The sequence below is a fragment of the Lytechinus variegatus genome, chromosome 9 (genome assembly GCF_018143015.1).
Source record: "Lytechinus variegatus isolate NC3 chromosome 9, Lvar_3.0, whole genome shotgun sequence".
Taxonomy (NCBI): domain Eukaryota; kingdom Metazoa; phylum Echinodermata; class Echinoidea; order Temnopleuroida; family Toxopneustidae; genus Lytechinus; species Lytechinus variegatus.
The window spans coordinates 18,671,033-18,696,224 of record NC_054748.1 but is presented as its reverse complement, the minus strand read 5'-3'; the positions used below and the strand labels follow the sequence as shown (position 1 = coordinate 18,696,224).

Sequence of the window (25,192 nt, the reverse complement as noted above, 5' to 3'; positions counted from 1 at the left end):
GAATTCAACAGATATCCCCAATTCGGCCAAAGTTCATTGACCCTAAATGACCTTTGACCTTGGTCATGTGACGTGAAACTCATGCAGGATGTTCAGTGATACTTGATTAACCTTATGTCCAAGTTTCATGAACTAGGTCCATATATTTTCAAAGTTATGATGGGAATTCAACAGATATCCCCAATTCGGCCAAAGTTCATTGACCCTAAATGACCTTTGACCTTGGTCATGTGACGTGAAACTCATGCAGGATGTTCAGTGATACTTGATTAACCTTATGTCCAAGTTTCATGAACTAGGTCCATATATTTTCTAAGTTATGATGACATTTCAAAAACTTAACCTCAGGTTAAGATTTCGATGTTGATTCCTCCAACATGGTCTAAGTTCATTGACCCTAAATGACCTTTGACCTTGGTCATGTGACATGAAACTCTGATAGGATGTTCAGTAATACTTGATTAACCTTATGGCCAAGTTTTATTAACTAGGTCCATATACTTTCTAAGTTATGACATAATTTCAAAAACTTAACCTCAGGTTAAGATTTGATGTTGACGCCGCCGCCGCCGCCGCCGCCACCGCCGCACAGTGGGCCAGAATGAATCCAAAGTGCGCCAAAACCCATTAGTCACCCATTTGTACGATCAAACTTGGTAGACAGGGGTAATTTCACCCGTAGAATTAAAAAAAAGTATTTTCAAATGTTGATGACGTCATCAAAATACCGTTTTCTGATTGGCTGTTAATATTTGAGAGGAAAATACATGTTTCTACTTCTACAATAAGTTTCAAATTTTCAGAAATTAGTTTTAAAGACATTTCAGCAACAATTAAGCATATTGCAAACAACAAACAGCAAACAAACAAGAAAAGCCTGTGTTCGGGGTAAAAACAATTCAATTAGTGACTTGAGTATCGCTTAAAGAGGGCGCCCTACCATGAATCCGCAATTGTAAGATTCATAGTGAAATTGTAAAAAAAATGCAAAGGAGTGTTTTCATTCCCTGAGTACAATGATTAACCACATCTACATGAATTAAAATGGATTGATACCCGACGTGGACAGTGAAATCTTTAAATAAGGATTCCAATGATAAATGATAGAGGGTCCTCTGCAGGTTAATCACTACAAGGCCTACCTAGCGACTTCACAAAGAACGTCGTATAAAAAGTTATTCCGAATCAGAGTCTCTGTCAGCTATCTCATCGACTATTATGTCTTTGGTGAGAGGATCTTTTAGCATACTTTGAACATCAGGAGGAAGAGGCTGTGATTGTTGTACTCTTAAAGACTTGCTGCTAATCACAATGTCACCTGTTACCATTAGTCTGTGGAATACATCACTCATGGTGTCTGTACGAGATGTCTTTCTCGCATGCATTCGTCTGTAGATCTTATTGTCTTTGTTCCTGGCTTCTTGCGCCTCCTCACTCATCATTCCGATTGGCAGGACTGAAGATGACAAGATAGTGGCACCATGGACTAATAATACGTGGACGCTTACAGGGAATCGATACCAAGGGTAGAGCTCCAACTGTAACTCTGCTGTTTCACGACAGTATTTTCCGAACTTGTTGGCATCCAATGGAAGTTTGCAAAATAATGCCAACAAAATCATTCTGTACCGATGGATTAGCCCTTCGTCCAAACCACAAATACCTGCGAAGGCCTTTTCGTTCTTGAAAGCTCTTCTAGCTGTGTTGCCATCGTTTGTGTTTCCTGCACCTTGTTTAGGTTCATCCACTTTGATTCCAAGCTCTTTCTTGAACCGATCGTGGATCACTTTCTTTTTTCTTTGGATCACGTCCTTGTCTTCATTCGATGATACACGCCATTTCTTTATCTCAGTTCTGTAAGCAATGTGAAGCAGCATCTCGAAGCACCTGATCAATTTGTGAAGAGGCGAAATGCCATACACATAGGTCTTCGGATCGGAGCAATGCACTTCTACCAGGTTGTTGAACTGCGTTGGGGTCGCATTGCAGATATAGCATCTCATTGAAGATTTTGTCTCGGTGAGCGCGTTGATGACCTTCTGGTCAACCATGGTGAGATGGAGTTCATAATTGACCTTCACATCTGCTACCGTATTCAAGTCTGCTTCTACCTCGTATGTTATATCCACAGAAACATCCATAGGCTTCAGGCTGTCAATTTCCTGCCTTATTGATGCATCTACCTCCTGGCTAAGCTCCGTAGTTTCTTTCGCAAACTTAAGGCGAAGAGGTCTACAGAATCTCGTTGAGGACGGCACAGGATTCTCCCACAGTAACTGATCACCCCTTTTCAGTTGTAGAGGAACCACAGTTGTGCAGAACAAGCTCTCATCCGTTCTCTCTGGAGAAGAAAACCGTTGTTTATATTCGCTCTGGCCTGATGAGCCATCAAACCCATACTTACAAATTAACTTGCACAACACTTGTTCGTCATCCTCTAGACCCTCTACTATGTTTGTTATTGCCTCCTTTTGGTCTTCGATGATTCTCAGTGCTGTATGGTCAAGGAAATTTTGAAGAGGAACCTCAGCAGAATCTTCCTTTATGGTAATGTTTTCAGGATAACACTTTGACTTTGCATTCCTCACTTCATTGTATGTTGGGTATATGTCAGCATTTTTTCTCTTTGCTGACAATCTAACGTTCTGATATGATTGTTTCGTCATATTTGTTTCTACTAGGAGTGATAGCGCTTCATCTGGAGTGTATCTATTAGGTGTCTGTTCTTGTCGTGTGATGAGCTTCCTGATTTTGGCAGGTCGAGATGGGGAAACCATAGCAAATTTGAGAACATATTTCAAAGCTGGGTTTTTCTTGTAGACTCCTTGTGATGCAGCAAACATCAGTTCTTGTGGTTCACTATGACTCAGAAGTTCTCTTGCCTTTCTTTGTTGAGATCTCTTTGATAACTCTTCCCAGTCTTTAGCTGGTCGACCCCCAGAAGATTGCTGGGAGGTTGAAGGCATATTCCTGTCCAATCTCTGTATCCACTGAGCAAGATCGTCAGGAAGAATATTGCTATCAAGCCACTCACTGTACTTCTTAAGAAATGTTGCATGTTTGCGATAGCTTTTTCTCCACTTATCCGTGCATTTGTACAGAAAATCCTTCACGGATTGAGATATCTTACATAGTAACTCTTCAGGTAGAACAGAGTTGTCGAAATCATGATATTGACTGATGAAGTCCATACATTTGCCGAGTCCTTCCTTCACATTACTCATCCCGTCAGAAGAGTGAATTACTTCAAAGAGCATTCTCCTTGAAATATTAATAACAGCCATTGAGAATTTCCTTAAAATGATCAGTGATCGACCTGTCATAAACAAATAAAAAGACATAAAAACGAATCGATTATTTTTTTTCATATTTTATTCACTATTCATCGTTAATTCTTAATAAAGTCAGACGAATACATGTAAAGTCAATGAGAGTAAAAAAAACACCAAACAATCCTTGAAATTATAATATATTCTTCCTTCTTGATCGATACTAACAATAATTTACAGCAAATTTAGAATGAGCCAAGAGATAAACGAATTCATACGTGTATGTGAGGTTACAAGCCCCCCCCCCCCCCAGGGGGGGGGGGTAAATACTTCTAATAATGATAATGCAACACTTCTACATGTATAGAGCCCACGTATATCCCATCTCTGTCCTGTACACATTTCATATTTTGTCAGAAAACTGCGTGAGACCTTTCACATCCCAAGCCTAACCGCTCACGATGGCGGTCTCCTGCGTTCATTTATTACATCATATGCATATTTTTACATTTATAAAAGATTAATTTATACTCACATCCTTATTTGTATTTATTATGTAATATGACCACATTGTTTATATTATGAACTATTTTGTATTTTGTAATTATAAATAATTTTGTATTGTGTTTTTGAACGCAGAAATAAATGCAAACAAACAAACAAACATGTGTGCCATAGTGATAAACAGTAACCCTACTTGGTTAATGAACAACAAAACAAATTAATAATCTTACCTTAAGAATTAATCGTCTCACGATGACAGCATATCAGATATGGAACACGGGATGGAATAGTTTGGCATCAAAACAAGGTTGTGTTACATTTATTGTTATATACGGTAGTTAGTGGAAGTGGAAATAGAGCTTGTCTTAATATAGGTTAAACGAAAAAATTTTGGGCAGATACCAGACACAAGAGCCAGACATTTGAGCCAGACATTCATGGTCATTTCAACCATTAAATGTAAACATTGAATTGCCCCTACCCGTCTCCCTCCCCCTCTTTCTCTGTCTCTGTCTGTCTCTCTCTCTTTCCCAGCACGCGACGGGGATTTGTTTAATGTCACCCGCAACGTTCGGCACGCGCACATATAATAGGACACTAAGTTGGAACGATTTTTGTGATAAATACGGCGAACATGTGGTTGGAAAATTGGTCATATCTCCAGAAAGTGCACGTATCTGCAGCTAAATTTGATATCAGTGTAAAGCATGAACTATAATAAAGACCGTCATGGTATTTATAGCGCAGCAATCGGCAGCAATTTGTAAAAGAAATGCTCATGAAAAAAAAATTGCTAAAACACCCCCATCGTCAAATGGTTTCGTCCAAAATTATCCCTGAATGGATTATTATTATATCTTGAAAATATTTGACCACTTAAAACAATCATTCATCAACGAGCACCGTGAATTTGAAATAAATTAAGCAATTTTTTTTGTTAATACACTGAAATATCTAAAACGTGTCAGTTTCACATGCGGTAGCCGTAAAGAGTCATTTTCCGGTAATATTGATTAAAAATTGGCAACTAATAATCAATTTCATGAAGAAATATTGAATAGAGGCATTCTTCAGGTTCTTATCTTTGATAAGAACATGAAAAAAACAAAATTTGTTTCATGACCAAAAACCAGTTTTGGCGCACTTTTGCTCTCTCCTGGCCCACTGTGCGCCGCCGTCGCCGCGGCCGTCGCCGCCGCCGTCGCCGTCGGAAAAGCGGCGCCTATAGTCTCACTTTGCTTCGCAGGTGAGACAAAAATGTCATAACTCCGCGTTAAAATTCTACGGCCACCCCTACGGCCTGTAAAAAGTAGGAATCCGCCGTATGTCGACCCTGCGGTCACCGCAGAAATCTCTCGATTTCAGGTGTCTACGGCCGCCGTAGAGCAAATGTGACCAAGGTTTAACTAACGAGAAGGATGAAGGACTCTGTGGAGCGTTGTGGCCCAGTGGATTAGTCTCCGGACTTTGAAACAGAGGGTCGTGGGTTCAAATCCCAGCCATGGGGTAGTTTCCTTCAGCAAGAAATTTATCCACATTATGCTGCACTCAACCCAGGTGAGGTGAATGGGTACCTAGCAGGAATTTATTCCTTGAAATGCCACCGCGCTGTAAAAAGGCTGCGGGGCTAAAGCCAGGGTAATAATATCCAAGTCCTTTGGAAGCGCATAGAGACGTTATTTATAATGTGTTATGCGCTATACAAGAACTGTCTATTATTATTATTGAAATGGAGGCACGACTGCTGGGATCATCAACATTCTTCCAGAATCTCGGGTAAAGGTAAAGTAATATACATCATAATTTAATTTTGTGTCTAAGATGAATGAGAGAAAGAAAAAAGAAAAAAAAGGATGTATGAATATAATAATAATAATATTAGTCAGTTCTTGTATAGTGCATTACACATTATGAGTAACGTCTCTATGGGCTTCCAAAGGACTTGGATATTATTACCCCGGCTGTAGCTCAAGCAGCTTTCACGCGCTCAGCATTATAAAGCATTATAAAGCACAATAATGAACAATACAACTACAGCAAAAACCATACAAGGATTAAGTGCTACTTTAAGTTTTGATCTATCAATCCAAGACATGATCATATCTAAATACTAAATCTAATATCAAAACAAATACTGGGAAGCATTACATGAAAATTATGTCAGTGATTTTTACTCAATTACTTGCTTTCAGCCAATCAGATGCAAGGATTTACAGTAGCTTATAACAATAGTCCTTATAAATCAATGAATATCTGGGTCCTGTCTTACATTGATCACGCCACAACTGGGCGTTACGGCATGCGCCTGTAATCCAAGCTACGTGGGGAAGTTACAAATTGATGCAGAGGTTCCAGGTTTGAACCCTGGTCACGTCTTTCGGATGGTGACGTTAAAGGTCGGTCCCAGACGTAAATAATCATATTCTGATTGATACACGTCTGACAAAACTCAAATACACACACACCTGTCTTACAAAGAGTTACAATTGATCCAATCAATCGTAACTCTATGGAAATCCATCAGTGTCATAATTTTTTGGGGGGATATTTGCACAATGTCCTTTGGAAACAAAGAGAAGCACAGTGAATTTTCAACAAAACAATAAATGCATGAAATATGCATCATAGTTTAAAAATATTTTAAACATGAATAATAGATGTTGACGTAGCTGGCCGTCCATAGTTGTGATTGATCGGATCAATTGCAACTCTTGTAAGATAGTGCCCTGTTTCATTAAATCCTTCCTGGGTCTCATGTCATTACATAATATACACTTTGATGTTAGAGTACCCAAGAACACAGAATTTGCATTATAAAAAAAATCAAACTGAGCAAAGTTACATAAAGCTTAGCAATTGATTGTGGGGTTGATTTTTACAATGCAATCAATCTTAGAAATCTGCCCAAAAATCAGTCACAAAGTTTAATGTAACAGGGATTTGATGGTTTTTAACTCACAGGTTTTTTGACGAGGGTTGGTTTTGCATCCGGAGTGTGTTCAGGGATCCAGAAGCTCGCCAATTCTTTATTTCTGCCATCAATCATGTTAGAAACCAACTTGGTACCGTTCGATGTCGACGCCTCGCCCGTCCTTGCTCGCTTAGCAGAAGAGGCTCCGCCAATGATACTACTCTCTGCGTAAGAAGAAAGCTTTGTACATTTTATATTATTATAAAAGAAGAATCCAGGCCCTGTCTTACAATGAGATTTAGTTGAGCCAACCAATCTTAACTATGGAAAGCCAACGAACCAAGCATCTAGAATAATATCAATAACCAACATTTAGCTCTCCATAGTTCTCTACATCATAGCGTTTACGAACAAGTATCAATGTATTTGATATTTTCAGTACTCTTACAAATACATATACAAAAGGCATAAACAAGAAGGAAATAATTGAAAAAGAAGTAAGTTTCAAGGATTTTCTTCAATTTGTCAGTAGAGTTTGTTTGATGATATAATGAAAGAAGGGATGTTGTCGGATTCTTAAAGGGATTTATATCTAAATAAATAGAGTAAAATTCACAGAGCAAAATGCTGAAAATACGATTAAAATCAGATAACAAATAACAAAGTTATTGAATTTTAAAGTTTATAAATAATTTGTGAAAACAGTTATATGCACATCATCATGAATATTCATTAGGTGGGCTGATGATGTCACTTCCCCACTTTCCCTTTTCTTATGTTATTACATGAATAATAAATGTTTCATTTTTTTCAAACATGTGTAAATGATGTGTCTCCATTATGATGCGGCAAAGTTGCAGCAATAGATAACTGATGCACTTTATCAGTTGTCAATCCAATTGTTTTAGTTCTTGGTAGAAAATATTTGAATAAACCTAATTTCATATAATAGAATTCAAAAGAACAAGTGGGGATATGACATCATCAGCCCACCTAATGAATATTCATAAAGACATGCCAAGAACTGTTTCAACAAAATACTAGTAATGCAAATCTTTAAAATTCAATAACTTCGTTATTTGTTATCCAATTTTGATCATATTTTCAGCATTTTGCTTTGAGAATTTTACTCTATTTTTTTGAAATATAGATATCTCCAGCCTGGACTATCCCTTTAAGAAGCACTAGCAGTTAATATGCGATCACCAATTTTTGTAGGAGCCTTTGGAATGGCAAGCAAAGATGTATCCATTCAAAGCATTTTCTAAATAAGTTATACATATATGTATAATCATGCAAACATCGTATATCAGTTTGTTCTTCTCTGAAAATCACTATTTGACACAGTCCTATGTATCAGATGATCTTCGTAGGTTTGCATGGTGGAGTTTATCATTTGGAATAAGTTTACAGCTCACCATCTATAATATGAAGGGAAAGGAAATAGGCAGAAAAATTGAAATGGAAAGACGAGATAGGATGACAAGAGGAAATTAGAGGTATTCATTTCTTGAAAGTGAGTGAAGTCCTGAAAAGGACTGTTAACCAGACGAGACAAGCTCTCTCTTCACTTCATCCTGCTACTACTCAAATCATCGCTTCTCAAGACATATTCAGCTCATCTCATCTGGTTTACAGTCCTTTTCAGGACTTCACTCACTTTTGAGAAAAGAATACCTCTAATTTCCTCTTTTCATCCTTTCTCGTCTTTCCATTTCAATTTGTGTGACTGTATTTCCTTTCCCTTCTTCATATTACACATGGTGAACTGTAAATCTTCTCTACGTTAGTCCTATATATGTTAACTTACCTGATTCTACAAAGTCTTGGACTCTCTTCAATTGTTGTGATTTCTTTCCATCTTCATCCAGTTTCTAAGTGAGAGGTTTTGGAATAAGAGGATAAATTATACACAGAGTTAAAAATTTCAACACAAGTAAATTTGTATTGAGGTGATCAAATGAATAACTGGTTAACAAAATATCAATCGATTCTCAAGAAAAAAAAATCAGATGTAGCTTTTAATATAAACAGTTTTGGTTGTAATCATATGAAAATAACACAGTCCTTATTTCATTAATTTTCTATCATTGAAATACTTTCATTTATCTCTGCAAATTTCAAAAGTAGATTCCTGACTTTGCTTGCTTCAAACCTTATTTTAATAAGTTTAAATAATACGGAATCACTAAAAAGAAAGGTACCGGTAGCCTTTTTGCACGTTTTCATAAAATAATAGAGGTGTTTTTTTCATTATCATTTATCATATTTCATTATTTCCCATCTATACTGTACTCTTTACACACTGTAAATATTTTGATTAGAATGTATGGTTGTAGTTCTATTGATATACTTGTAATTTCTTTTGTTGATAATGTTATTTCATCGCAATTAAAACTTTACTAGAATTTAATTCAGCATGAGGAAGAATTGGGTGGTCTGTCGTCTCAGTTTTCTTGAGCAACGTATATGAAATGATTTATTTACAAAAGAACTCCTTGATGATCTTCATAGTAATCATTGGAATAAACTTTAAACATGACAATAACAGTCATTCAGATAAGGATAGTCCTGATGATGATAATGACTACAATTTTGATGATGATAATGAGGAGGATGACTATAATGATCATAATCTTATGATGATGACAATGATGCTGCTGATAATGATGGTGATGATGATGACGGTGATGATGATGACGATGACGATGATGGTGATGATGATGGTGATGATGATGATGGTGATGATGGTGATGATGGTGATGACGATGATGATGATGGTGATGATGATGAAGGTGATGATGATGAAGATGATGATGATGATAATGATGGTGATGATGATGATGATGATGATGGTGATGAAGATGATGATGATGATGATGATGGTGATGATGATGGTGGTGATGGTGATGATAATGGTGATGATGATGGTGATGATGATGGTGATTATCATGATGATGATGATGATGATGGTGATGATGATGATGGTGATGATGAAGATGATGATGATGATGATGGTGATGATGATGATGATGATGGTGATGATGATGATGATGATGATGATGATGCTAATAATGATGATGAAGAGATATATTTTCAATTACTTTCACTGATTATGTTGTTATACTTTCAATAAATAATTTTATCGGTCAAACTCTGCAGCATTTCTCACCTCTTGTTTCTTGATTTGTTTTTCATATTCACTCATCTGAAGTTTGATATCTTTTTTCTTCAGGAGATTACACTCCAAGATGGCTTCCTTATCATACAAGTAGCCATCTTTCCTGGAAATTGAAAATATAAAAATATGAGCATGTTTCATAAAGGACTTATAACCATTGTAACTTTGCTACCACTGTAACTACCATAGAAACCTTAACTTTGATTGGATGTTGAGCCATGTTACCATGGTAATTACCATCAAGGCAAAGTTGTAATTAAATATGTTAGTCTATTATGAAACTAACTCTAAGACTACACTAACAAAGCATTGCTCTTACCGACTTTTAACAATATGCACTAATTTTTTCTTATAAGAATGGACTCTTATCCAGCCGAAGCAATTTTCCTCAATAAAGTGAAAGTAAGAGAGTGAAACAAAGTCCCTGGTTGTTTCAGAAAAAAATATAATAACTAAAATACTGCAAAAAGAAATCAATAAACTAGCAAAGCAAAATCCAATTCATCAGAGATATCAAATGCGAGATGAAATCGAGTAAAGTGACACTGTTTTAGAGAGAGGATTAACTTTTTAACCTTTATTTGAATAGAAAACAAAGGGAAGTACATCACGAAAATCTTGCTTTTAAGAGCAGTATACCCCAGTTTCCCTTTATATCATCAAATCTCTTCTCCCAGTACTACAAATCCTATTGCCCTCAAGCATGAAATTTAAGTATAGAAACACCTGTTTCTTGACCTCGGTCCGAAGATAATACACCCCAGCATCAACGGTCACAGCAGGGGGCCACACACGATGGATTGCAATGTGTGTAGTTCTGGTGAGTGCATGGAGTTCCATGTATACACGCGTTGATAGAAACTGTTTTCTTCCTTTCTTTCTTTCTTTCTTTCTTTCTTTCTCTCTCTCTCTCTCTCTCTCTTCCTTCCTTCCTTCCTTTCTTTCTTTCGTTAAGACTGTATCATTGCGCGAGTGAACGGCATGCATCCCATATTTTCTTGCTGGACGGACAGAAGCTATATGGGATGCATCGCGGTCCTTGCATGCTAAGCATACCGTAATTTTTATTCCGCTTACTTTCCTTATTTCGAGGTCGATTTTCTTCGTTCGAAATTGAAAATGGACTAGTATTGGATGTCTGAATGTAATATGCCTTTGAAAACGTGATTAATATCGAATACAATAATTTCATTCCGAAGATCCTTCTACAGGCAGACAAGTCTTACATAATAGCACAGCTGTTGTTTATCATTTCGTCCTTGGCTCAATGCTCGTTTGGCTGGCCCGTGGTGGTGAAATTGAGACAAGGGGATTACCTGGCCAAGATGGGTTTATCGGGGTTGGAAATGTTGTTTGAGAGTTTCCAAACACAAAACGGGGTATCCGACCGCAGTTTGCAGTCCGAAGTGCAGTCGAGAATCAAAGGGGAAATTTTCGTAATGCAATAAAACAAAGTGCAGGTATTATTTAAAGTAGAAATTTTTTACTTACGTGATGACAGGGTTCTTGCATGGTTGTAAGGCAAGACAACAGCAATCAAAATCTTTCTCCGAGTCTTTCCCAAGACGAGCTTTATTGGTGCCATAACCCGATGCAGCTATAATAAAATGAAATAAAATACTCTATGTTGAGTTAACATACCAAGTACTCCTATCTTTAAGAAAAATTAAATACAAGTGAGTCAAAAAGCAAGTACTGTTATCAAAATACCAGCAGTTTAAAAGCAAACATACTCTTAACTTGTTTGAGGAATAGTGTTGTCCCACTCATTCATTTCTGTGTACCGGTATTTAGGTCCTCACCTCAGTCTCAACATCATCTTCATCTCTAATTGACAGTTTTCATATGGTCAGTGACAAATTAGATAAAGAAGATTATCTATTGAATATCACAATGAAATACATAACAGGTGAACTGGAGAGCACTTTATGAATAAAGTTTGCAGACTAAAATACAAGTAGGCCTACTCTTAACGCTTAAAAGGCAAGTAGGCCCTATTCATAATTAAAATAGTTAAAGCAAGTACATGTACACTGAACTTAATGTCAAGTTAAGCAAATAACTTAAAGAGATTAATAGCAACGACTCTCATCTTAAAGAGTTAATAAGCAAGTAGAACCACTCATAATTTCAACTTAAAAAGACGTACGCTACCCTTATCTTAAAGCTTTGAAAAGCAAAAAAATATAAAGAGAGACAGAAGCAGTTCAACAGGACCCGGGGGGGGGGGCACTCACACATATTGGTGGTACGGGGACGTGCCGCTTTGATGACCCCCTTTTCAGACATCATTTTCAGTTCTCTAGATACTCCAAATGACAAAAGTTCAGTTCAGAAGCCTCCCAGCCCTGCTCACAAGACCCCCGTTAGGAGACATCTCAGTTCTCAAGGCCTGTCAAAATTGTCAAGCGCGAGCACCGCATGCGAGATGCACGTACGGGTTTCACAACTCTCTACATATTACTAGTAGCCACTCCATGCACGGCTTGCACATTCACAGCGGTATGGTGCACCATAACAGTGCCGCGATCCCATTCTGTAGATCGTTTTCCACACCGCGTGGTATATATAATAGTTCCCAAGACCCCGTATTTTACCCTTTTAGTCGGTTCCTTAGACCCCCATTTCAGAGTTTCGTGAGGTAAACCCCCATCAAAAAATTATCTTAATCCCTCATAGCTCAAGGTATTTCACTGGCCTTACACTAAAACTTCCCATTGTGTCTGCTTACCCATTCGCTTTCATCTTCTTCTCTAACCTGATTGGTCATAACTCTCCAATGCCCTTTTTATCTCCTTGTTTTTAGTGTTGCAGTTGCATGTCTGTGGTCTATATTATGGTTGTTCCACTGTACATTGTATATGTTTGTCATTTTGCCTCCGACGAAGATTCTGTTAGGATCGAAAGCTTAGGCCCCTTTTGACTTTCTAATTTGGGATGGGAGTTTGCAAACTCCCATCATTTGTTGTTTTAGAGATAATCATACACACAATGAAAGTGTGTAAAATTGTGCCGTTTAACGTCAGTTACCGTGAAAATGCCCCAATGAGGTCCAAACATTAACATGTACGGACCTCATAGGCGACAATACTGCATTTACCAGTTTGTGTATCCCTGCACACAGGTATTTAGTGATATTATACAAGTTGTGTGCAGGACTTTTCATTTTCCTTTGACGATTGCTTAAATGTTTAATTGTTATTACTCTTTTTGGCATTAATTTGAATATAACAAAATAAAGGGAAACTCACATATGATTCCTATTTCCAACTTTTCTTGGTAGTTGGTCCGCTGACCCCGGAGTGTAATCGAAGCGGTATGAAGCTGATTTTCAGATCACGTGATACGCGTACTCGTCACCTGATTAAATAGTCGGTTATCTTTCTTGCAATTTAAGATGTCAATCATTATGAATTTTATCATGAAATATATAGAATAAAATATTGTATGGTATCTTATACATCTCAACGATAAACAAGTGGAGCGCCTCTGGCAGTCTCACCTGCATCACGCGATTCGATATAGCAGCAGTGCTGACTTTGAAAACTACTAAAAACAGGGTGACCAGATTTCACAAAGTGAAATACGGGACAATCGACAAAAAGATCAACAAAGAAGGCTACACAGTGTTAGACTTGTAAAAAAATATACAAAGAATTGGAAAAGGAGGGTGAACGAAAGAATGAAGGAGAGAAAGAAAAAGATGAATTGAGAAGAAAGAAAGAAAAAATAAAGGAGAAAATGAAGGAAAACAAAAAAAAAAGAACGAACGAATGATCGAATGAAAGGATGAGAGAAAGAATAAGAGAGAAAAGGCTTCTGTCATTCTTTAAATTGAATATAGAAAAAAATAAAGGAAGGGAAGATGTATGAAAGACAAAATAAAGGAGCAAAAGAAAAAAGTACAAAAAAATGAGGAGGAAAGTAAGAATGAAGGAAAGAAAAATGATTCCTTCATTCTTTGAAAGAAAGAAAGAAAGACACAAAGAAAGGAGAAAAGCAGAAAGGGGAGGAAGGAAGGAAGGAAGGAAGGAAGGGAGGTAAAGAAAGAATAAGGGAAAAGAATTAGAAGGAAAAATAAAGTAAAGAATGAAAGAAAGAAAGAAAGAAAGAAAGAAAGAAAGACACAAAGAAAGGAGAAAAGCAGAAAGGGGAGGAAGGAAGGGAGGTAAAGAAAGAATAAGGGAAAAGAATTAGAAGGAAAAATAAAGTAAAGAATGAAAGAAAGAAAAGAAAAGAAAAGAAAAGAAAAGAAAAGAAAAGAAAAGAAAAGAAAAGAAAAGAAAAAAGAAAGAAAGAAAGAAAGAAAGAAAGAAAAGAAAGAAAGAATAAAAGAAAGGAAGGAAGCAAGGAAGGAAAGGAAGGAAGGAAAAGGAAAAGAAAGAAAGAAAGAAAGAAAGAAAGAAAGAAAGAAAGAAAGAAAGAAAGAAAGAAAGAAAGAAAGAAAGAAAGAAAGAAAGAAAGAAAAGAAAGAATAAAAGAAAGGAAGGAAGCAAGGAAGGAAAGGAAGGAAGGAAAAGAAAGGAAGGAAGGAAGAAAGGAAGAAAGAAAGAGATGGAAGAAAGAATGAAGGGATATAAGAGATTGAAAAAAAAAATAATTGAAGGAAAGAACGAAAAGAAAAAGGAGAGGAAGGGAGTAGGAAGCAAAGAAAAAATTTAGGAAAGAAAGAATGAAGGATATAAAAAGGGGAAATTTAATAAAGAAGGCAGGTAAGAAAAATGAGGAATGAAAGAAAATTGAACAGAGAGAGGAGAGAAAAGTTCAGGAAAGAGAGATAGTAAATAAAGATAGATGGAACAAAAAAGGGCAGGCAGAAAGGAAAGAAGGATGAAGAAAGAAGGATAGAAAAGAAAGAAAGAGTAAAAATTTCAAAGTTCAAGCAAACAATGAAACAATCCAATCATCTAACAAAAATCATGATTTTTTATGTTTTTTAATTATATCTTTAAAATTTTAAAAAACTTAAATGTTTTAGAAATGAATAAATTTTCAAAGTGAAACATTGTCAACTTAAAAATTAAATGAAACATCGCGGCATCATACACAACAAGACACAAAACGAAAGGTGAAACAATTAGATCTAGTTAAAATGAAAACTCAATAAATTTTCCCCCGATTACATCTCCAAATCAGTAATCTGAGAATCCATAATTATACATATTTCCAGCGGATTTTGTGATTATTTTGGTATAGAAAACTGTTTAGAATCTGCTCCGATCCTACATGCCTAGCTAGTAGTTATCGATGTTATTGTTGTCTCTGCTTCCTGTTGGTTATTTGATGAAAATTTGTCACTTTTAAATGTATTAACTACATTTTGTTGATGATTTTGTTGTTTTGTTGACATTTTACTTGATGACTCTTATGTCCAAGTTTTATGAACTAGACCAATATACTTAGAGTTATGATGGTAATTCAACAAATACCCCCAACATGGCCAAAGTTCATTGACCTTTGACCTTGGTCATGTGACCTGAAACTCACACAGGATGTTCAGTGATGCTTGATTACTCTTATGACCAAGTCTTATGAACTAGACCAATATACTTAGAGTTATAATGGTAATTCAACAAATACCCCCAACATGGCCAATGTTCATTGACCCTAAATGACCCTTGACCTTGGTCATGTGACCTGAAATTCAAATAGGAGGTTCAGTAATACTTGATCAACCTTATCTTGAAGTTTCATGAATTAGGTCCATATATTTTCTAAGTTACTGTATGATGACATTTCAAAAACTTAACCTTAGGTTAAGATTTTGATGTTGATTCCCCAACATGGTCTAAGTTCATTGACCCTAAATGACCTTTGACCTTGGTCATGTGACTTGAAACTCGAGCAGGAGGTTGAGTAATACTTGATTAACCTTATGAGCCAAGCTTCACGAACTAGGTCTATATAATTTCTAAGTTATGCTGTCATTTCAAAAACTTAACCTTCGGTTAAGATTTGGTGTTGACGCCCTCGTTGTAAAATCGGTGCCTACATGTATAGTCTCACTCTGCTATGCAGGTGAGACAAAAATAATCTGTGATATTTCATACTTGACGTAAAAAGCACTATTTAACAAAATATGTCTTGAACACAGTGCAAAAACCTAATGATTTGGTCGCGTTCTTAACAACTATCGTAAGGGGCACTCTATGTATATATGAAAATGAATGTGCAGCTGTCTACCCCAAAAACGATTATCGCAATAGTTGGAACAAAACCGTGGGAATTTGGCAGTGAAATACAACAAAAGAACTGGTGTAGAGTGTCAAATGAATCAATAATTTCAATAGATTTTAGGTTTATTCAGATGAAATGATGTTCAGTGATACTTGATTACTCTTTACATGTATGTCCAAGTTTTATGAACTACATGTAGACTAATACAGTTATGGTGGTAATTCAACAAATACACCCAACATAGCCAAAGTTCATTAAGCTTAAATGACCTTTGACCTTGGTCATGTGACCTGAAACTTGCACAGGATGTTCAGTTATACTTGATTACTAGTATAAGTTTCATGAATCAGATCCATAAACTTTCTAAGTTATGATGGTAATTCAACAGATACCCCCAACATGGCCAAATTTCATTGACCTTTGACCTTGGTCATGTGGCCTGAAATTCGCACAGGATGTTCAGTGATACTTGATTACTCTTATGACCAAGATTTCTGAACTAGACCAATAAACTTTCAAAGTTATGATGGTAATTTAACAAATACCCCCAATTTGGCCAAAGTTCATTGACCCTACATGACCCTTGACCTTGGTCATGTGACCTGAAACTCAGGCCTTGATAAACATAATGTTTAAAGGTAAATGGTAGTTTTGGTAACGATATCAAAATGAGTTTGTACAGAATCCAATAAAATGATCACCAAAGTGTCTGTATAAATAAAACCTATGTGCCAAAGGATTCTGGAAGAAATTGTGTAATTGCTGAGAAATCAGCAAATAAGCACAGGATTTGGGGAGAGCGTCGGGCCCGACATTCAAAGCAATAATTATACACTGTCCCACGTGCGCTTATCTGTGTTGGGGATCTTCAGTCTGAACATTTTTCAGCGTAGATTTCAAGATTTCACGAAGTTTAGTTTATGTAACTGTACCAGATCTAGATCCTAGATGGATCTGATTGGAAATAAGCCATCTCGGCTTTCATGGGCAATCCTGTCAAGGTATACACTACTGTTCATATTTTCATGTACTTGTTCACAGTTACCTGACAAATAAAATCAATCATACCGACAATTAAGCCTTGTTTTACAGACTTTCTCATGAAATCAGTGTTTACTGCAACTACTGGAATTTCTCTTTAAGTTTCATGAACTAGGTCCATATATTTTCTAAGTTATGATGACATTTTACATCTTGAAAGATGTATAATGGACATTGACACTTGGTTGAAGTCTAACTCGTTAATTTTGAACCATAGTAAATGTGAGTTTTTAGTTTTTGGCTCAAAGTTTCAACTGAACAAATTCAACATTGATTCCATTTCTATCTCGGGCAATGACATCCCCTCTTCAAAATCATGTCGCAATCTTGGAGTTATTTTTGTTACTCACATGTCCATGTCCAACCAAATTACAAACATTTGCAGATCAGTTCGTTATCAATTGCGCAATATTGGCTTCATAAGAAAATATCTCACTCGCTCAGCAACAGAGAAACTGGTACATTCACTCATTTCTTCACGATTCGATTTTGGTAATAGCCTCCTTTACAACTTACCAGATTCTCAACTTGGAAAATTGCAAAGGTTGCAAAATGCAGCTGCGCGTATTGTAACTCTATCTAGCAAGCGCAGCCACATCACTCCTACATGTATATTGAAAACTCTTCACTGGTTGCCCCTGAAGGAATGCATAGTCTTTAAAATCTTTCTTTTGATTTTTCATACAGTCAATGGAACTTCCCCCAGTTACAATAGGTCTTTGATGCATCATTACCAACCCTCAAGAAATTTACGATCCTCATCATCTAATCTCTTACAAATTCCAGTTGCTAAGAAATCATGCGGGGAGCGGGCCTTTGCTCATGCAGGACCTAGCCTGTGGAATTCTCTCCCACACAGTTTGAAAACCCAGACTTCAGCGACCACCTTCAAGGGCAACCTGAAAACTAACCTGTAAAAAGTGTTTTTTGATAGACATTGACTTATTGTATATGTAAATAGTTTTTGTTGTTCTGCTCTGAAGCGCCTTTAGCATCTAATCAAGATGGAAAGTGCGCTATATAAATCTTATGTATTATTATTATTTTAAAAACTTAATCTTAGGTTAAGATTTTGATGTTGATTCCCCTAACATGGTCCAAGTTCATTGACCCTAAATGACCTTTGACCTTGGTCATGTGACTTGAAACTCAAGCAGGATGTTAAGTAATATTTGATTTACCTTATGGCCAAGTTTAATGAACTGAGTCTATATACTTTCTAAGTTATGCTGTCATTTCAAAAACTTAACATTCGGTTAAGATAATAAGATTTGGTGTTGAAGCCGCCGCAGTCAGAAAAGCGGTGCCTATAGTCTCACTCTGCTATGCAGGTGAGACAAAAATACTCTGTGATATTAATTTCATACTTGACGTAAAAAGCACAATTTAACAAAATATGTATAAAAAAATATAAATCAAACAAAAAAAATGCCTTGAAAGAAGTGCAAAAACCTAATGATTTGGTCGCGTTGTTAACAACTATCGTAAGGGGCACTCTATGTCTATATACAAATGAATGTGCAGCTGTCTACCCCAAAAATGATTGTTGCAATAGTTGGAACAAAACCGTGGGAATTTGGCAGTGAAATACAACAAAAGAACTGGTGTAGAGTGTCAAAAGAATCAATAATTTCAATAGATTTTAGGTTTATTCAGATGAAATGATGTACATTTTAATCAGAAATCCACTATTCATCCCTCTCAATCCAGTCAATGTCTACTCTACTGCGCTCACCTCATATGTTAACCACAAGTCTTAATTTATTTTGTTACTTACTAATCTATTCATTTATTCACTTTAATTTGTCTTAATACAATGGTGATAATGATTTAATTTTATCTTTATCTGTACCCAATTATATATTCATTTATTTATTCATTCATTCATTATTTAAATTATTTAATGACAAATGTGTTTGCTTATATTCTGATCATTCATTGAATCGTCAATTGATTCCTACAAATACTCTTTCTTCCCAAGGACAATCTGAATATGGAACCACCTGTCTGGCGAAGTTGTGTACAAAACAGGTCTACCAGCATTCAAAGAGGCTGCTCTTCCCATCATTTGAAATCTGCAGCCTCCAACTGGATCTGTATTTCTTTAAGATGTATCCAGGTTTTTACTTGCACATCACACTCTCCTTTTATTGTAAATTAGAGATCTTCACTCTGACACCAGTCTTTCACGACATATTGCAAAGTTCATTAAAGTTTAGCTTTTTGGAGCTGCAAGAGAAAATTATCGCATCAAGTATAATATTCAATTTATTAACCTGATGCGTTACAGGGGGTAGGCAGGAGGCAAATACCTGCTATGACGTTTCAAATGCTTGGTGAGGGAAGGGGAGTTAGAGAAGAAAAGAGGGAAAAATACTTAGAAGAAGAGATTTGGGTAATGTAAATCTGTAACGAAGGTAATTGATTAAGATTAATAATTGTCATTTAATTGAAAAAAAAATGAAATTTAAATCATCTTGCTCATGTTCAGAAATAAAGGTGTATGTGATATACCCGATCAAGGCCAAGGGTTCAATTTTCGCAAATGAAACAAAACAAAAAAATCCTCGAGATTTCATTGTCTATGAAGGGTCATATAGAAAATACTTCCAACGTATTTCAGTCAAACTTCATAGAACTGTGAACACACTCTTACCAAACTGATCCTCATAAAAGATCAGCATCATCAGCTACGTTGGCCCAATCTAGAGGCTGCATCCACATCCAAAAAAATCACTATCTTGAGCAAAAAGCTTTGAGTAGTTTACAACACGGTCTCAGTCCACTGAAGACATAGTTGTTGAATTGCAAAATTTTTAGAATTAAAACCATAGCTGTGCGCAGAAACTATTTTCTGGGGGCGGGAGGGGGGGTTGGGAATGCAAGACACATGCAATTTTCAAAGAAATTCTGAAAGAAAAAAGATAAGTAATTGTGATACTGTGGCAGTTTTTCATATTCTTGAGTGAAATTGGAATATTTGTGAACATGTTTTGTGAATTTCATGGTAATAACCCCCTCCCCCCCATCTCCTGTTGCATACAGTCATGATAAAAACAATTCATTTTTTATCCTTTGATAATTGTGAGGTTACAGGCATATATTTAGATTGATAAATTGGAGAATGAGGTCAATAAAAAATAATCTGTACCACTACTGGTGAGTATGAGAAGATAAACAAAGTCTTTCTACATCACTAAAAAGCTGAAGTAATTCTAATTTTCTTAATTCATAAATAATGTACCTATTTTTTAATTTTTCATAATAATAAATGCCCCTGAATCAGCCATATGAAATGGAATAAAATATTTTCTTAAAGCCAAAGATTAAAAAATATAAAAAGAACCCAATTAGAGCAGCATTCACTTAATTATAGTAGTCGAAATCGGGGGGGGGGGCTACTTGTTTATATTTTAACAAGAAACAATGATTTTAAAAAAATTAAATGACACCCCCCCTCGAAACAGAATACCCCATGACCATTAAATGATAATAAAAAATCAATCTGGCTATTAAATTTAAGTGGACTTCAATAACTCCAGTCATATGAAAGTCATTCAGAATAATTATCAGGGCTGTTCCAAAAATAGTAAACCTTTTGCTTAAAATTTCAAAATCTTACTAACAGAACAAAATAGGTATCACTTGAAAGCTAAAACACTGAATTGACTGAAATGTATGAATCTGAAAGAAATAATTTCAAACAATGTATCGTTTCACTTTGGCAAGGTATTGAAGTCACCATAGCAACAAAATATAATTTTACTTATTTTAATATGTCAAGTTTGCAACAAATGTTAAACCTATTATAAGCTTTAAAATAATCAAAGTTGGATGTTGTCCAAGTTGTTACTATGTCAGGTTTCTAAAATATAGTTAGGTTGTTTTTTCTTATATTTTTTAAACCTCATTAATTAAAAGCAGGCACTTTCAAATGTACCCCTTTTCACATACACTTTTTTTCTTTATACATGCAAAACAAAAGCCAATTCCCCAAAGTCAGATGCAAAGCAAGCTTGTTGTGTTTAATATATACACCAGATAGTAGCTCACCACTGGTCCCGGATATTATGAAAATACTTACCATGATTTTCTTATTTACGAGATAAGTGGATATACTCATTTGATTTGCTAGTTCATTACGATTAACTTGCGTGCCGAACATAGAGTACACAATCTTCCTGCGCGCGCGCTGCATCTCCCTATTAATGCACTATCCCAAGATCATCGCGCAATTTGGCGTCCATTTCCTCTCATGAGCCTGCAAGCAAGACGTTGCCACGCAAGGCGAGGGGTCGGTGGGAGGGTTCAAATGAGTATATCCAGTTATCTCGTAAATAAGAAAATCATGGTAAGTATTTTCATAATTTACTATCAATAACTGGGATATACTCATTTGATTTGCTAGACCAACACGGATTCAACGTGAAGGGAGGCATGTCTAGACTAAGAAGTGCGTAAAAATAGGGAGATGAAGACACGAAGGCCGCTGCCTTAAGGACAGAGGAGGCAAATAAGGCCTCATGTGAAGAAAAGTCCTTAAGAACAAGGAAGTGAAGGAAAGAAGAGCGTCAATAGGCGGTCCTCAAGAAGTCGTAAACGACGATTCCATAGAAAGAGCCCAAGAAGAATGATACTATAGTATCATGGGCCCTCGGCCTAGTGTCAGGAGAACAACATCACCAGCTGATTAGATTGTAAGATTCGGATTTTGTTGAAAATTTCAACAAGAATCGTGATCGGAAAACTGAAGCTTTTAAGGTTCAGTAAGTGATCAATCAATCAATCTGAGAAGGCGAGATATCTCAGAAGCCTCCGCGTGGGAGAAAGCGCCCAGAATTCGATATCTGTCTCAAATGCGTGAGGGCAGAACATCTGCAGAATTCTGATAGAGAGCTGTGGCAGAACGTTTCTAGCGGTCCGAAAAGGACCTGGAACGACAGAGAGTAAGGTTTAAGAAAACCACTCGTAAGGCAGTCAAAGTGTCGAGAAAAACGACTGAGTGCCATCCTGTTAATAAGAAAATGCCACGGACCTGCTGCCTATGTAGAATAGAACAGTCTGGTCAAAACAGCTCAACCGGGCGTGTCAGAGAAATAACGCGGTACGCATCACGACAAAACAAGTGTGATAGACCGAGTGATCGAGAGAGATTCCCGGATCCCCTTTCTCCCGTACTAAATAAAGCACCCGCCAGAGGGTGCAGCGCCCGCGGTGGAAGAGGTGGCTTGGCTCAAGCCACCATCGCCGAGAGAGCCCGTAAGGCTAGGCTGCGATGGATGTCCGCTGGGCGGGGAAATCCCTAGCAGCAGCAAGCGTACGCCAGAGGTGAGCTGGCGAACAATGTCTCTGTCATGATCTTACGTGTAAACGACAATCAAGAGATGCTCTAAACCAACAGACATCGCCAGATATGATACCTCAACAGTTACATTCCCAACGGAATTGAATGAGGTAATAACGGCCCTGTCCTATCAAAGTTAGGGACGGAAACTGGCTAAGAGTGTCGATGTCCTCGCTTGAAGAAACAAGCGGAGGAGTAAGGAGACTTGAGGAAAATAATCACAAAAATTTCCCTCAGTCTGCGGTGAGAACCAGTTGTTTATGAAAACAGCCACAAGGCCTGGTTTCTCTGGTGATCGTAAGAGCAAGCACCGCCGGCGCCGGTTGCGGCAGCGTGGAACAGTCCGATATCGGTAAGATAAGGAGTTCCGAAAAGCTGCGGGGGGCGGCAAAAATGACGCCCTAAGCAGCGGGGGAAGAGAATCTAAGTTTCTAAAAGAACTCCAGTGAAGTAAATCACTTACATGGAGAGACTCATCCACAGTCGGCCCAAGAGAAAGCGGGTCGTAGTGATCGTGGTTAGGCAGGCATAAGCATACATCCATCCACGGTTACATCATCCTCGGTCGCGCGGTGACCATGGCCACATGCATTGCATGGAAGGAGGATGAAAGCAGCATGCGAGGCAACTCGAGTGTGCCGAGTGAAAAAGCTTCTAAATAAGAAGACGACTCGACAAACGGGCACGGTAAAAACATCGACCGTAGCCCACTCCACACAAGGAGGAAACGGCGGAGACGCCCGCAAGCTTGACCCACATAGAGGGCAGTCTATAAGATAGACTGTTAGAGCTCGACCGATGGCCTGGCGGCGTACAGTTTGGTGTAAACTCGCCGACCCGGCACGGTGGGTGTGCCCAGAAAGTAGGCATAGAAATGCCGACAGAGAATCCTGGGGCTTTAAAACAAGCCTGAACGCACGTACACAGCCAACAATCTAATGAGATATACGGCTGTTTCTTTCCTCCGAGATGATGCTTACCCGACCGGGAAAGACTCGGGGAACAGCTGTGAATGTCAACAGGAGGGATATCTAGCATATGAATAGCTGATTCCCTCCAGGTATTCGGTGCGGGTGCTGCCGGCGGTGTCCGGGGGGACGACCGGTGATGGCAGCTCGGGCAGGGCTTGTACGAGCCGCCCGAATACGAGACAAATAGGTTAAAATAACCATAATGCACCGGGTGGTGAAGGCATAGCGATTACTAAGCACAGGAGAACTTTTAATCGCCGTGACATTCAGATCCGATATACATACTCATAAGCTCGGAGAGCTACGAGATAGTGAGACACACCGCTGAGCGGTGATGGTGCTCATATCGGAGTCGCCCTCTCTACAGCGGCGATCGCTGGAGGACGGGTGTCTGTACTAGCCCTGACTCTAACCTTACAAGAGTAGGAGTTGAGTAAGACAGGGCACCTTACTTTCGAATAGAAAGTGAGGTTCAGGACAAAAACCGACGGTCCCGTCGCCTGGGCGGACGGTACGCGGGCGTGATAGGTTGCCCTCTCAAAAGCAGCCAAACATTCTCACGAGAGAAGGGCGGCATGCGGTATGTAAGAAATTCTTACCTCCAATCTACAGGCCCGCTTAGGGGGTAGAATGGAGAGAGTTACCGCTGAAAGAGCCGTCGCCGTACGTGAATTTGACGTAGAGGGCGAATTCGGGAGTACCTGCGTAATAATGGGGGATACCCATGCAGGTAAACTCGCCGATGGCTCCCGGAGTGCGGGTTGGCGAGAGAATCTCAATCCGCTCAATACCAGACACCGGCAATAAGACCGCAGCGGTCTTATAATGACGGAGAACACAAGGGTAAAAACCCGTAATGCTCGGGGACGCATAGATGCAACCTGTACAGATGCAACGTCCAGCCGTCGGTCACCGAGAGCTTGCCGACATGTTGATGCTTGAAAGCCGTATGTCGGAAGCACCTGCATAGAAACGGGGGTCACCGTGTAGGTGAACAGCGTTTCAATAAATGCCCGGTGTGAGAGGTGATTGCTTGAACCGCACAGTGCTTAGCAAGGCGGCTGAAGCTGATATGAAGCGTGGGTGAATTACCCGCACTGCTCATGGGAGTATGAAACAACATGAGAGTTGCGACGCCTGACCCACAATTATCGGGAGTCTGGTGACATAATGGAGGGCGACGCCCGTATGTCGATAACACCTGTGTATTAGCGGGGATTTCCATTGCAGGTGCGTGAGCCGGCGAATCATGATATTGCCGGTGACTCTCCGAGGTGCAAGATGGCGAATGTCTGCTTAACCTGCCCGGTGCTCGACACGGCGGTTTTAGCTGACAGGGAGCATGAGGATAAAAATCTGTGATGCTCGAGGGCGTTCTGTTGTAACATGAAGTTACGACGCCTGGCCATCGGCACAAGAATCAGAAAGATAGGTCTGCCTGCAAAGCGGGATTAGCGACCAAGAATTGAGAACAAATAAAGGGCGACGCCCCTACCTGTCCAGCATAGCCTAAGCTGTGGAGAGGAAAATAAAATTAATTCAATTCAAGACGAGGCAAAGGAGCAAGTCAAGAATTAAAAGAATCAAATAATTAATTAACTAATCAATTAACTAATTAATTCAATTAATAAACACAAGAACAAAGGATTGATTGAAACAAAAGAACAATCAACTAACTCGAAACAAGAAACAAAGAACCTGAAACGAGACTGAAATACGACGCTCCTGACGTCCTACAGAACCTATCTGTGGAGAAATAATTCAAATAAATTCACGACGAGAGTTGTATAAACG

The 25,192-nt window shown here is 38.1% G+C and overlaps 1 protein-coding gene across 1 annotated transcript in view; it reads right to left on the bottom strand.

Moving 5' to 3' along the window:
* LOC121421140 (nitric oxide synthase-interacting protein homolog) overlaps positions 1-25,192 on the bottom strand; it is a 59,516-nt gene that overhangs the window by 11,715 nt on the left and 22,609 nt on the right. Inside the window, exons 4-7 of the mRNA XM_041615796.1 lie at positions 11,357-11,462; positions 9,857-9,968; positions 8,495-8,558; positions 6,733-6,908 (exon numbers count right to left, since the gene is read on the bottom strand). Of these exons, the coding sequence (XP_041471730.1) occupies positions 6,733-6,908; positions 8,495-8,558; positions 9,857-9,968; positions 11,357-11,462 (458 nt within the window). The remainder of the gene's footprint in view (positions 1-6,732; positions 6,909-8,494; positions 8,559-9,856; positions 9,969-11,356; positions 11,463-25,192) is intronic.